Source organism: Neomonachus schauinslandi, chromosome 9 (assembly GCF_002201575.2).
Source record: "Neomonachus schauinslandi chromosome 9, ASM220157v2, whole genome shotgun sequence".
NCBI lineage: Eukaryota > Metazoa > Chordata > Mammalia > Carnivora > Phocidae > Neomonachus > Neomonachus schauinslandi.
The window spans coordinates 115,346,201-115,361,364 of NC_058411.1; the positions used below are offsets into that span (position 1 = coordinate 115,346,201).

Consider the following 15,164-nt stretch of genomic DNA (forward strand, 5'->3'; position numbering starts at 1 on the left):
GACCTGAGCCAAAGGCAGACGCTAATGACTGAGCCACCCAGGTGCCCTAGTAATAGGACTCTTAAAGAAGCAAACATACAAAAACAAGAACAGGTAAAGGAGATGATAGCAACAATACTATGGAAGCCAGAAAGCAGAAGATAAACTCGTAACTCTTACAACACATCCAAGAAAGCTGAATCCCACATCACCAATGATGAAAGATGGGAAAGTAACTCAGTTTGCAGCACAGAACACTCCAAAGATACAATGGTAAAGGAGAGACAAAAACTGGAGACCTGGCTGAAAGTCTTTTAAAGAAGCATTAAGATTGCAGAAACCCTGTTAATTCCTGCCACAGCAAACTGGAGTGTGTAGGTGCCACAGTAACTTAGGGGTTTGGGGTAAGGTCTAGGTCTATGACATTTACTCCTCCCTTCCCACTCAACTCCCAGCACTCAGGCAGGAGACATTGCTGGGGATCAGACAACCTGATTTCAGAAGGCAACCAAGGATCACCAGGAGAGGAACCAAAACAAACAGAAAAACATAAAGCCTTTGTTTGCTCTCAATGTAGATAGAGGAAAACTTCAGAACGCATAAATCACCATCCCACAAAAACAATAAAAATACTGGGGGTGGAGCAAGATGGCAGAGGAGTAGGAGACCTGGATTTCGTCTGGTCCCAGGAATTCAGCTGGACAGGGATCAAACCATTCTGAACACCTATAAACTTAACAGGAGATCGAAGAAAGGAATAGCAACAACTCTCTGAACAGAAAAGCGACCACTTTCTGGAAGGAAGTGCAGAGAAGTGAATCCGAGGCAATATTAGGGAGAATAGATGGCGGGGGAGGGGGCCTCCGAATGCCGCTTCTGGCAAGTGACAGAGCCGCGGAGCACAAAATCGGAACTTTTAGAAGTCGGCTCCGCTGAGGGACATTGCTCCAGTGGCTAAGCGGGGGCTGGAACCTCGCTGGGACACTATGGTCTCAGGACCCTCGGGGTCACAGAAAGCCCGGGGATGCCTGAGTGCAACAGAGCTCCGAGGTATCAGAGTGGGGAAGCTGGCTGCAGAGACAGAGCCAAGGTGCGGGCTTCTCAGCACGGAGTTGCCATAAACCATTATCCGTGGCACATTTGGGCCACTGCTCCTCCAACAGGGACCCAACAAGTGGCAGATCCGGGGAGACTCCCCTTCCTCCCCCGGGAGGTGCAGCCCGGGAGCGCACCACAGGGATCTGCTCGGTTTGGAGACTCTACACCGGGTCGGGTGCCAGAGATAGAAACGCTTGGTCACAGGCCAGGTGAGCACGGAGTGCGGCCAGAGACCAGAGAGATGGGAGTGACTGACTGCTTTTCTTTGGGGGTACACTGAGGAGCGGGACCCCGAGTTCTTGGCTCCTCCGGGGCAGACATTGGGAGGCTGCCATTTTCACTCTCGGCCTCCAAAGCTGTATGGAAAGCTTTCAGGGAACAAAAACTCCTGAGAGCAAACCCGAGGAGATTACTTAACCTGGACCCGAGGAGATTACTTAACCCGGACCCGAGAAGGGCGGGGCAATTTCGCCTCCAGCAAAGACATTTGGGAACCAAGGCAACAGGCCCCTCCCCAGAAGATCAGCAAGAAGAGCCAGCCAAGACCAAGTTTACCCATCAATGAGAATGGCAGAATTCCAGAGCTAGGGGAATACTGCACATAGAATTCATGGCTTTTTTACCATGATTCCTTAGTCTTTCAAAGTTAATTTTTTTTAACTTTGTTTTTTTTTTTTTTGAATTTTTCTTTTTCCGTCTTTCAATCAACAACTTATTAATCGCTTTTTTAATAAATATGTTTTATTTTTCATTTTTAAAGTCAAATTCTGTCCCTTCATAGTAGTTAACCTTATTTTTGGTATATATACATATATATATATAAGTTGTTATCTCTTTAAAATTTTGAGATACAGTTTCTTCTAACAGATCAAAACATACCCTAAATCTCTAGTGTATGACTTTGTTCTAGTGTCCTGCCTGATCACATTCTCTCCCTTTTTTTTAAATCCTCTTCTTTTTTTCAACCAACTTATCAACTTTTTATAAAGACTTTTATAATTTTCATCTTTACAGTCTCCTCATCATATTCACCTTTATTTTTATACATATATGTTTTTCTTTCTTTGAAATCTTCGGAGGCACTTTCTTCTAACAGACCAAAATACGCCCAAAATCTAGTGTGTGGCACTGATCTATACAGCAGCATGATCATATTTGATCATATTCTGGTTTTTTTATTTTGTTCTGTTTTTGTTTGTTTTTATCTTTTTCTTTTTTCTTTCTTTCCCTTTCTTTTCCCCTGGTTTCTGGTCTTTTCTGATATGTTTAGTGTATATTTTCTGGGGACATTGTTACCCTGTTAGCATTTTGTTCTCTCATTCATCTATTCTCCTCTGGACAAAATGACAAGACGGAAAAAATCACCTCAACAAAAAGAACAAGAGGCAGTACAAACTGCCAGGGACCTAATCAATACAGACATTAGTAAGATGTCGGAACTAGAATTCAGAATGATGATTTTAAAGATACTAGATGGGCTTGAAAAAAGCATGGAAAACATTAGAGAAACCCTTTCTGGAGAAATAAAACAACTAAAATCTAACCAAGTCGAAATCAAGAGGCTATTAATGTGGTGCAGTCAAAAATGGAGGCTCAAACTGCTAGGATAAATGAGGCAGAAGAGAGAAGTAGTGATATATAAGACAAAATGATAGAAAATACAGAAGCTGAGAAAAAGAGAGATAAACAACTACTGGATCACAAGGGTAGAATTCAAGAGATAAGCAATACCGTAAGACTAAACAACATTCGAGTAATTGGGATCCCAGAAGAAGAAGAAAGAGAGAGAGAGGCAGAAGGTATAATGGAGCAAATTATAGCAGAGAACTTCCCTAATTTGGGGAAGGAAACAGGTATCAAAATCCAGGAGGCACAGAGAACCCCTCTCAAGATCAATAAAAATAGGTCAACACTCCGACATCTAATAGTAAAACTTACGAGTCTCACAGACAGAGAAAATCCTGAAAGCAGCTCAGGAGAAGAGATCTGTAACCCTCAATAGCAGAAACATTAGATTGGCAACATATCTATCCAGAGAGACCTGGCAGGCCAGAAAGGACTGGCAGAATATATTCAGAGCACTAAATGAGAAAAATGTGCACCCAAGAGTACTATATCCAGCTAGGCTGTCACTGAAAATAGAAGGAGAGATAAAAAGCTTCCAGGACAAACAAAAACTAAAGGAATCTGCATACACAAAACCAGCCCTACAAGAAATATTGAAAGGGGTCCTCTACCCAAAGAGAGAGCTTAAAAGCAACACAGACCAGAAAGGAACACAGACAATATACAGTAACAGTCACCTTACAGGCAGTACAATGGCACTAAATTCATATCTTTCAATAATTACCCTGAATGTAAATGGGCTAAACGCCCCAATCAAAAGACATAGGCTATCAGACTGGATAAAAAAACAAGACCCATCGATATGCTCTCTGCAAGAGACTCATTTTAGACCCAGAGACACCCCCAGATTGAAAGTGAAGGGGTGGAAAATCATTTACCGTGCTAATGGACACCAAAAGAAAGCTGGGGTGACAATCCTTTTATCAGATAAAATTAGATTTTAAACCAAAGACTGTAATGAGAGATGAGCAAGGACACTATTTCCTACTTAAAGGGTCTATCCAACAAGAAGATCTAACAATTGTAAATATCTATGCCCCTAACATGCAAGTGGCCAATTATATAAAGCAATTAAGAAGAAAAGCAAAGAAAAAAAAAAAAAGAAGAAGAAAAGCAAAGAAACACATTGACAACAATACAATAATAGTGGGGGACCTTAATACCCCCCTCACTGAAATGGACAGATCGTCTAAGCAAAAGATCAACAAGGAAATAGACTTTAAATGACACACTGGACCAGATGGACTTCACAGATATATTCAAAACATTTCATCCCAAAGCAGCAGAATACACATTCTTCTCTAGTGCCCATGGAACATTCTCCAGAATAGATCACATCCTAGGTCACAAAACAGGTCTCAACCAGTACCAAAAGATTGGGATCATTCCCTGCATATTTTCAGACCACAATGCTTTGAAACTGGAACTCAATCACAAGAGGAAAGTCAGAAAGAACTCAAATACATGGAGGCTAAAGAGCATCCTACTGAAGAATGAATGGGTCAATCAGAAAATTAAAGAAGAATTAAAAAAATTCATGGAAACCAGTGAAAATGAAAACACAACTGTTCAAAATTTTTGGGATGCAGGAAAGACAGTCCTAAGAGGAAAGTATATAGCAATACAAGCCTTTCTCAAGAAACAAGAAAGGTCTCAAATACACAACCTAACCTTACACCTAAAGGAGCTGGAGAAAGAACAGCAAATGAAGCCTAAACCCAGCAGGAGAAGACAAATAATAAAGATCAGAGCAGAAATCAATGAAATAGAAACCAAAAGAACAGATCAACAAAACTAGGAGCTGGTTCCCTGAAAGAATTAACAAGATTGATAAACCCCTGGCCAGACTTATCAAAAAGAAAAATGACTCAAATCAACAAAATCATGAATGAAAGAGGAGAGATCACAACCAACACCAAGAAATACAAATAATTATAAGAACATATTATGAGCAACTCTATGCCAGCAAATTAGATAATCTGGAAGAAATGGATGCATTCCTAGAGATGTATCAACTACCAAAACTGAACCAGGAAGAAATAGAAAAGCTGAACAGACCTATAAAAACTAAGGAAATTGAAGCAGTCATCAAAAATCTCCCAACAAACAAAAGCCCAGGGCCAGATGGCTTCCCAGGGGAATTCTACTAAACATTTTAGTAAGAATTAATACCTATTCTTCTGAAACTGTTCCAAATAATAGAAATGGAAGGAAAACTTCCAAACTTTTCCCTTTTATGTGGCCACCATTACCTTGGTCCCCAAACCAGACAAAGACCCCATCAGAAAGGAGAATTACAGACCAATATCCTTGATGAACATGGATGCAAAAATTCTCACCAAAATACTAGCCAGTAGGATCCAACAGTATATTAAAAGGATTATTCACCACGACCAAGTGGGATTTAGCCGTGGGCTGCAAGGTTGGTTCAACATCCGCAAATCAATCAATGTGATACAATACATTAACAAAAGAAAGAACAAGAACCATGTGGTCCTCTCAATAGATGCAGGAAAGGATTTGACAAAGTACAGCATCCTTTCTTGATCAAAACTCTTTTCAGAGCATAAGGATAGAGGGTACATACCTCAATATCATAAAAGCCATCTATGAAAAACCCACAGCAAATATTATTCTCAATTGGGAAAAACTGAGAGCTTTCCCCCTAAAGTCAGGAACATGGCAGGGATGTCCACTATCACCACTGCTATTCAACATAGTATTAGAAGTCCTAGCCACAGCAATCAGACAACAAAAAGAAATCAAAGGCATCCGAATTGGCAAAGAAGCAGCCAAACTCTCACTCTTTGCCGATGAAATGATACTTTATGTGGAAAACCCAAAAGACTCCACCCCAAAACTGCTAGAACTCATACAGGAATTCAGTCAAGTGGCAGGATATAAAATCAATGCACAGAAATCAGTGGCATTCCTATACACCAACAAGACAGAAGAAAGAGAAATGAAGGAGTCGATCCCATTCACAATTGCACCCAAAACCATAAGATACCTAGGAATAAATCTAACCAAAGAGGCAAAGAATCTGTACTCAGAAAACTATGAAATACTCATGAAAGAAACTGAGGAAGACACAAAGAAATGGAAAAACGTTCCATGCTCATGGATTGGAAGAACAAATATTGTGAAGATGTCAATGCTACCTAGAGCAATCTACACATTCAATGCAATCCCTATTAAAATACCATCCACTTTTTTCAAAGAAATGGAACAAATAATCCTAAAATTTGTATGGAACCAGAAAAGACCTCGAACAGCAGGAGAAATGTTAAAAAAAAAAAAAAAGTAAAGTAAAGCTGGTGGCATCACAATTCCAGACTTCAAGCTCTATCACACAGCTGTCATCATCAAGACAGTATGGTACTGGCACAAAAACAGACACATAGATCAATGGAACAGAATAGAGAGCCCAGAAATGGACCCTCAACTCTGGTCAACTAATCTTCGACAAAGCAGGAAAGAATGTCCAATGGAAAAAAGACAGTCTCTTCAATAAATGGTGTTGGGAAAATTGGACAGCCACAGGGAGAAGTATGAAATGGGACCATTTCCTTACACCACACACAAAAATAGACTCCAAATGGTTGAAAGACCAAAATGTGAGACAGGAGTCCATCCAAATCCTAAAGGAGAACACAGGCAGCAATCTCTTCGACCTCAGCCGCAGCAACTTCTTCCTAGAAACATCGCCAAAGGCAAGGGAAGCAAGGGCAAAAATGAACTACTGGGACCTCATCAAGATAAAAATCTTTTGCACAGCAAAAGAAACAGTCAACAAAACCAAAAGACAACCGAAAGAATGGGGGAAGATATTTGCAAATGACATATCAGGTAACAGGCTAGTATCCATAATGTATAAAGAACTTCTTAAAACTCAACATCCAAAGAACAAAAGATCCAATCAAGAAATGGGCAGAAGACATGAACAGACACTTCTCCAAAGAAGACATCCAAATGGCCAACAGACACATGAAAAAGTGCTCAACATTGCTCGGCATCAGGGAAATCCAAATCAAAACCTCAATGAGATACCACCTCACACCAGTCAGAATGGCTAAAATTAACAAGTCAGGAAACGACAGATGTTGGCGGGGATGTGGAGAAAGGGGAACCCTCCTACACTGTTGGTGGGAATGCAAGCTGGTGCAACCACTCTGGAAAACAGTATGGAGGTTCTTCGAAAAGCTGAAAATAGAGCTACCATATGATCCAGCAATTGCACTACTGGGTATTTACCCCAAAGATACAAATGTAGGGATCCGAAGGGGTATGTGTACCCCAATGTTTATAGCAGCAATGTCTACAATAGCCAAACTGTGGAAAGAGCTAAGATGTCCATCGACAGATGAATGGATAAAGAAGATGTGATATATATATATACAATGGAATATTACGCAGCCATCAAAAGGAATGAGATCTTGCCATTTGCAACGACGTGGATGGCACTGGAGGGTGTTATGCTGAGCGAAATTAAGTCAATCAGAGAAAGACATGTATCATATGACCTCACTGATATGAGGAATTCTTAATCGCAGGAAACAAACTGAGGGTTTCTGGAGTGGTGAGGGGTGGGAGGGATGGGGTGGCTGGGTGATAGACATCGGGGAGGGTATGTGCTATAGCGAGCACTGTGAATTGTGGAAGACTGTTGAATCAGAGATCTGTACCTCTGAAACAAATAATACATTATATGTTAAAAAAAAAAAAATAGCAGGAGGGGAAGAATGAAGGGGGGAAATTGGAGGGGGAGATGAACCATGAGGGACGATGGACTCTGAAAAACAATCTGAGGGTTCTAGAGGGGAGGGGGGTGGGAGGATGGGTTAGCCTTGTGATGGGTATTAAAGAGGGCACGCTCCTCATGGAGCACTGGGTGTTATACGCAAACAATGAATCATGGAACACTACGTCAAAAACTAATGATGTAATGTATGGTGATTAACGTAACATAATAAAAAAACCAAAACAATAAAAATACTATTAATAAATCTTCAGAGAGACAATGATGAAATACCAGAGCAAAGCAGCTGGAACTTGACAGGTGGAAATCTGGAGAAAAGGTCAACACCAGCTCTGCTTTCTCCCTTGTGATGACTACCAGTTCTAGAGCAGGGAATAAGGATGGGCATAAAGACCAGCAGAAAGTGGTGACCTGGAGCTTGCGGAAATTTCAGTAGAAAAAATAAAAACTTGGAATTTTGGGCTGCCTAAGCAGCTGGGAGATAGGGGCCAAGACTGCAGAAAGGAAGGAACTGAAGAGAAGTTAAGCGCAAATTTCTGCGTGCAATTCCCCTTAAGGTATTTGTGGGCACAGAAGCTGTACATGCCTAGGTCTGAGAAACCAAGTAGACAGCCTGGTGAAAATGCCAGGGACCTGAGTGAAGACACGTGCAGTCTTGGAATGCTGACACAGACACTGCCATTCAAAGTTCACCCAGGTGGAGGGTCCAGGTAAACATCCCAGGCTATCAGTTGAGAGAAAGAAGGGCTATGATTAAGAACACAGGCAAAATGGAAAGAAACCAGCCTCAACAAAGAGTGAAGCAACACTTCAAGTTAAAGTGATCTGCTGTACTCGTATCTGCCCAACAGAAGAAATTTAGATTCTTTCTGAAAGAATAAAACATCACCTAGAGGGCACCTGGGTGGCTCAGTCGTTAAGCGTCTGCCTTCAGCTCAGGTCATGATCCCAGAGTCCTGGGATCGAGCCCCACATCGGGCTCCCTGCTGAGCGGGAAGCCCGCTTCTCCCTCTCCCTCGCTCCCCCTACTTGTGTTCCTGCTCTCGCTATCTCTCTATCAGATAAATGAATAAAATCTTTAAAAAAAAAAAAAAAAAAAAAAAAAAAAAAAAACATCACCTAGAGCCTTTACACTTTTTTTTTTTTTTTTAAAGATTTTATCCACGCATTTGACAGAGAGAGACACAGCGAGAGAGGGAATAAAAGTAGGGGGAGTGGGAGAGGGAGGAGCAGCTTTCCCGCAGGGCAGGGACCCCGATGAGGGGCTCCATCCCAGGACCCTGGGATCATGACCTGAGCCGAAGGCAGACGCTTAACGACTGACCCACCCAAGCGCCCTGAGCCTTTACACTTTTTAATATTCTATGTCCAGCATTTGATCGAAACTGCCCAAAGATAAGACTAAATGACTAAAAAGAAAAAACAGAGCCCACAAATAATCCTGATATTGAAGTTTGCAGAAAGACTTTTAAATAACCAAGACTCTGGGGACTTGCTGCACAACACAACACATGTGGTTGACAATAGTGTACTGTACATCTGCAAAATGTTGAGGATGAATTTCACTTTTTTTTTGACATACACACAAACAACCAAAAAGCAAAAGCAAGCTCTTGGAAATTAAAAAATGTAATAGCAGAAATAAAAACTCAAAAGAAGGGCTGCAAAGACAAAACTGAGGAAATCTCCCAAAAGGCAGAACTAAAAGGAAAAAGCGGTAAAAACGGGGGAAAATATATATATAAGAAAAGTCATTATATTTCAGGAGGTCCAATCAACAGAAGAGTAAGAAGAATTTCAGAAAGAGAAAACCAAGAATATCAAAGAACCAATTTGATTTCCTAGAATAAGATATACATTTCCAAATTAAAAAAAATCCATCAAGTAACTAGCAAAATGGATAAAAATTAGCCCACATCTAGGTTCCTTAGTGGTAAATTTCAGATGATGAGGGCAAAGAGGACATCTTAAAGGTTGCTAAAGACATAATATAGGTCACATATAAAAGATAAAGAATCAACTGTGTTGCAAGTGAGAAGACAATGAGGTCACATGGATAAAAGACATTTTTATATATACAAGGTCTTAAAAGTCTCATCTCTTCTATGCCTTTCTTGTCTCCTACAATAGTGGCTCCAACCAAAATGAAGGAGCAAACCCAGGATTCAGAGCCAAGAAAAAAGAGAAAGTGAAGGGGATCCTTCAGGATGCTGATGAAGGAAAGTCCACAATGACAAATGTGCTGGCAGCTCAAGATACCTGTCTGGACTAAAGCCACATAAGACTCTGGGAAAATTTCCAGAAAGGTGAAACTGCAGAATACCTAATATGTTTGAAATTACTGAGGGTAGAATTAAGACCACTGGAGAAGTGTTTCAGGATGGATTGATAAAGTCACAGAAAAGTGATCAAACATTATCATTATCAGTTAAGAAAAAACATAAATCAAACAAGGAAGGAAAAGTAGTTGTATCATATGTCTAAGCTGGGAATAAAAGTTATATAGTGATTATAATGTAATTAAATCATTTAAACAAAACCAGATAGACACAGTAGGTTGCAAATATAATATATGATGCCTAAAGCCAAAGAGAATAGCAGCAGTATAAGCATGTTATTTAGAGACACAGAATTAAAGAACAAAATAAATAAGGCGTTTGGGGCTGGTGGGAGAGGAAAATGACCAGTATTTTTCATAATAAGCCATGTAGAACAATGGGCCTCTTTACATACACATAAAATTTTGGTTAAAATAAAAACTAAATTAAAAAGTGAAATAGTAAGACTGATAAAGCTTTTCTTGTTTCTTACCTGGATCTCCCAGCTTGTGGGACATTTCATTTAAAGTCTCAATTTCCTCTTCTTTTGGAGCATGAATGACCATAACTGTAGATCCTAGAATACTTAGCAAACATCCAATTTTCCCATGAAGATTAAGTCTTTCATTTAGGAAGTATGAAGAAAGAATGGCACTAAAATGGGGAAGGGGTGGAGAACATTAAAATAATCAACCACTTTTCTCATTTTTAAATATCAACACAACAAAGAATTTAAATTATTAAAAAACTAAAACACTGTGAACTTGTAAAGATACTTTGGCTTTCAGACAAGGTAAAGAAAAGGCACACTCAAGCATAAAATTAAACTTTCCAGCAAAACAATGGTTTCTTCATACACCAGTATAGTTACCATATTTCTACCGTAGAAAATCAGTATGAAGTTTACAGTAAATGGAGCTGCGGTACAAATTTATAACCTAAGAATCCATGTCCAAACCAATGCTTAAAATTTGCTCAACTTTAATTTATCCGTACCAGTTGATGCATCCTTCCTATGTGTTCATGTAATTCTATTTAATTTGCCTATTAAATTATCAAGTTTTAATACTTTATAGCCAGTTTTAACCAAATCTAAAAAATTTATAATGTAAACCTATAAATATGACATAGCATACAGAAAATTAAGGGTGAAAGACATGTACCACAACATATCTTTATATACTACGATTATATAGTATCTTGAAAAATTATGTAACTTACATATAATACCAATTTAAACACACACACACTATCTTGGGGGGAAACAAAGATTAAAAAAAACCTATCAATCAATGAACTTTGAGAACAGTAACCAAAACCCAAACTTCAATATGGGCTTAGCTGTTTGGGCTAATCATTAAAATAACAGAAAAAGGACAAGTCTTGGACTGCTCCTTCCAAAGGAGTACCCCAGACCAGTCTTCAGAGGCACATAACCTTGCGCAAATCATTGATTTTCTGTAGGTATAGAAACTGATTTATCACCAACCATCATCTACCAAAGTGTACATGTCTCAAATGATAAGTGTTGTGACAAGTCCAACCTGAAATTTTAAAAAATTGTAATAAAAGTAGAACTATTGCTGGCTCTGAATACAAGCAAGACAAAGCATAGAAGCATTTTCTCCTGCAAATTGACAGCACGCCTATGCACAAAAGATAACCCTTTAAAAGCAAATTACTAAGCAGCTTAAAAAAAAAAAAAAGTTCTCAAGATTGTTTAAATGTAAATTATGCTGAGCATGTGTAATTAGATGGTACCGAATGCTTTATGGACTAATCTACTAACTACTGTTCCTACACACGAAGCATAGCATCCTTACCTTACTAGGACGCTGAGAGCTCCTAATGGAGTCACTAGGGTGGCTGGTGCAAAGGCATATGCAGCAAAGTTGGCCACCTCACCTGCTCCCACTTGGAGATAGACAACAAAAGAAAACTCTCAGAACAAATTACTCAAAATGGGAATGCCACATTTTATTTTCATGTACAGTTGACCCTTGAACTTAATTTTTTAAATATTCTATTTATTTATTTGACAGCGAGAGAAACAGCGAGAGAGGGAACACAAGCAGGGGGAGTGGGAAAGGGAGAAGAAGCAGGCTTCCCGCGGAGCAGGGAGCCCAACACGGGGCTCGATCCCAGGACCCTAGGATCATGACCTGAGCCAAAGGCAGACGCTTAATGACTAAGCCACCCAGGCACCCCTTGACCCTTGAACTTAACAGGAGTTTAAACCTGAAGCATCCACTCATGTGTGGATTTTTAACAGCACTGTAAATGTATTTTGTATGATTTTCTTTTCTCTATTGTTTGGAATACAGTATATAATACACAAAACATACAAAGTTTGTGTTAATCAACTTTGTTACTGGTTAAGGCTTCTGGTCAATAGTATGCTAATAGTAAAGTTTTTGGGGAGTCAAGAGTTATATGCAGATTTTCAACTGCACAGGGGGTCAGTGCCCATAAGTCCCATGTTGTTGAAGGGTCAAATGTATACATATATTTTTTATATGCTACTTCAATTGTATTTAGTAATTTCTTTATTTTCTCCCATCTACTCATAAGGGTTCTCCTGTAAATTACCAACATTAGAACAGAATCCAAGCCAATTAGAAATAATACAAATCTGTAAATTTTTTTAGAAAAAAAAATAATACAAATCTGTAATTTTAATTGAAGAGGTCCAATTTATGCTTATGTATTTTTTTTTTAAAGATTTTATTTATTTATTTGAGAGAGAGAATGAGAGAGAGAGAGCACACGAGAGGGGGGACAGTCAGAGGGAGAAGCAGACTCCCTGCTCAGCGGGGAGTCTGCTTCTCCCTCTCCCACTCCCCCCACGCTTGTGTTCCTGCTCTCGCTATCTGTCAAAAAAATAAAAATTCTTGAAAAAATTTTAATAAATCCTATCACAACAAACACAAATCAATTAGAAGCAGCTAAAACTCTATGAAAGCACTTCTTCCAAGTCTTTTTCACTAGTTTTTTCTTTTTAAACCCAACTCTTATATTCAAAAGACATCCTTAGGTACCTACAATGTGCCAGATGCTATTCTAGGATCAGGAAATACAGCAGTAAGCAAAACAAAAATACTGTTCTCCTGGGCACCTGGGTGGCTCAGCTGTTAGGAGTCTGCCTTGTGCTCAGGTCATGATCCCAGTATCCTGGGATGGAGTCCTGCAACCAGGTTCCCTGCTCAGCGGGAGTCTGCTTCTCCCTCTCCCTCTGCCCCTCCCCTCACTCTCTCTCTCATGCTCTCTCAAATTAATTAAAATCTTTTAAAAAAATAAAAAAACAAAAAAAATACTGTTCTCCTAAAAACTTACATTTTAGTGAGGGAAAATAGGCAAAATACACATGTCAAGTGTTTAACCATGCAGTGTAGAAAGAAATGGAGTGCTGGTGAAGGCAGGCTCATGGTGCCAGGCAAGGGCACTCCGATGGAAAACTTTTGAGCAGTCTGGTATGAAGTGAAGTATTTACTTGTAGCTATCTGGGGGAAGAATATCCCAATCAGGGAGAACAGCAAGTACAAGCCTTTGACGAGACATGCAAGGTCTGGCATGTCTGAACAGCAAGGAAGACAAGGATGGTTCCAGCAGAATGAGCGAGGGGAAGAGCAGCCCTGGAGTCAGAAGTAGCCAGGGCCACATGCTACACAACCTTTGTGAATCATGATACAGATTTCATCTGAATTGAAAAGCCACTGGGGAATCTTATGCAGGGGAGGGATGTGATCTCATAGAAAGATCACTTATGGTTACTGTATTTTCCAAAATGGTTATACCAAATTTCACTTAGCAGAGTATGAGAGCTCCCTTTGTCCCACTTGATACTGTCAGATTTAAAAGTTTGCTAATCTGGGGTGCCTGGGTGGCTCAGTCATTAAGCATCTGCCTTCAGCTCAGGTCATGATCCCAAGGTCCTGATATTGAGCCCCGCATTGGGCTCCCTGCTCTGCAGGAAGCCTGCCTCTCCCTCTCCCACTCTCCTTACTTGTGTTCCCTCTCTCGCTCTCTCTGTCAAATAAATAAAGAGAAAGTGAGGGGGGGGGCAGAGAATCCTGAAGCAGACTCCCCCACATTCTTACTGCCACTTCGCCCACATTCACTCCCTTGTTATTCTTTCCTCTTTAACGTAACCTTCGGGCTTTAATAATCCAGTGCAGTATTTAAAATAAAGCACTCCAAAATTTAGCACCTTAAAACAAAAGCCTTTTTTCTGTTGGTCAAGACTTCATGGTTTCTCATAGTTTCTGTTGGTCAAGACTACAGAAAAAAGAGATTAAGTTCTTCTCACTCAGGGTTTTTTAAGAGGTCTACAGTCAAAGATAGAAGTTGGGGCTGCAGTCATCTGAAGGTTGGACTGGAACTGAAGAACACAACCAAGGTGGCTTAGTCACATGACTGACAAGTTGGTACTGGCTATGGCCTGGGAACCTTCTTCAGCCTGCGGGCATGTCCTAACACCACCACAGCTGGTTTCCCTCAGAGTAGGCATCCAAGCAATCAAGGTAAAGCCACAATGTCTTTGGTGACTTGGCCTTAAAGTCACACTTCATCACTGTTTTTTTTAAAGATTTTATTTATTTATTTGACACGGGGGTGGGGGGAGCAAGCACAAGCAGGGGGAGCAGCAGGGAGAGGAAGAAGCAGGCTCCCTGCTGAGAAGGGAGCCCCGATCCCAGGACCCTGGGATCAGGAATGGAGCCGAAGGCAGCTGCTAAACCGACTGACTGAGCCACCCAGGTGACCCATCATCACTTCTTTTACATTCTAAGATCATACCAGGCCAACATTAATTCAATGTGAGAAGGGATTATAAGAAGGTGTGAATACCAGGGGATGAGAATCCTTGTGGGCTATCTTGCAGGTTGCCTGTCACATTTCAACAGGCTAGGCATGGTCTGCCTCATGGTCTTCACATTTACTGTTTCCTCCTGCTTAAAATGTTCCTGCCCCAAATATCCATATGGCTAACTCCCTCACTTTACATCTTTTTTTTTTTTTTTAATGTAGGATGATCCCAATTTTTTTTTTTTTAATTTATTTGAGAGAGAGAGAATGAGAGAGCACATGAGAGGGGGGAGGGTCAGAGGGAGAAGCAGGCTCCCTGCCGAGCAGGGAGCCCGATGCGGGACTCGATCCAGGGACTCCAGGATCATGACCTGAGCCGAAGGCAGTCGCTTAACCAACTGAGCCACCCAGGCGCCCTCACTTTACATCTTTTAATCAAATAGTAAGATCTGCTCTGGTCCCCTCTTCTAAAATATAAGGGAACTGTCTTAGCCTCCCATCTAATATGTAAACCTATCTATCCTTCATGTTACATCCTTTCCCTACTTTATTCCTAGCAAATGTTAGTATTTATCACTAAC

General features: G+C 40.3%; 1 protein-coding gene across 1 annotated transcript in view; it reads right to left on the minus strand.

Moving 5' to 3' along the window:
- The window catches only part of NIPA2 (NIPA magnesium transporter 2), a 32,956-nt gene that overhangs the window by 2,430 nt on the left and 15,362 nt on the right, over window positions 1-15,164 (minus strand). Inside the window, 2 exon segments of the mRNA XM_021680623.2 lie at window positions 10,274-10,434; window positions 11,604-11,694. Of these exon segments, the coding sequence (XP_021536298.2) occupies window positions 10,274-10,434; window positions 11,604-11,694 (252 nt within the window).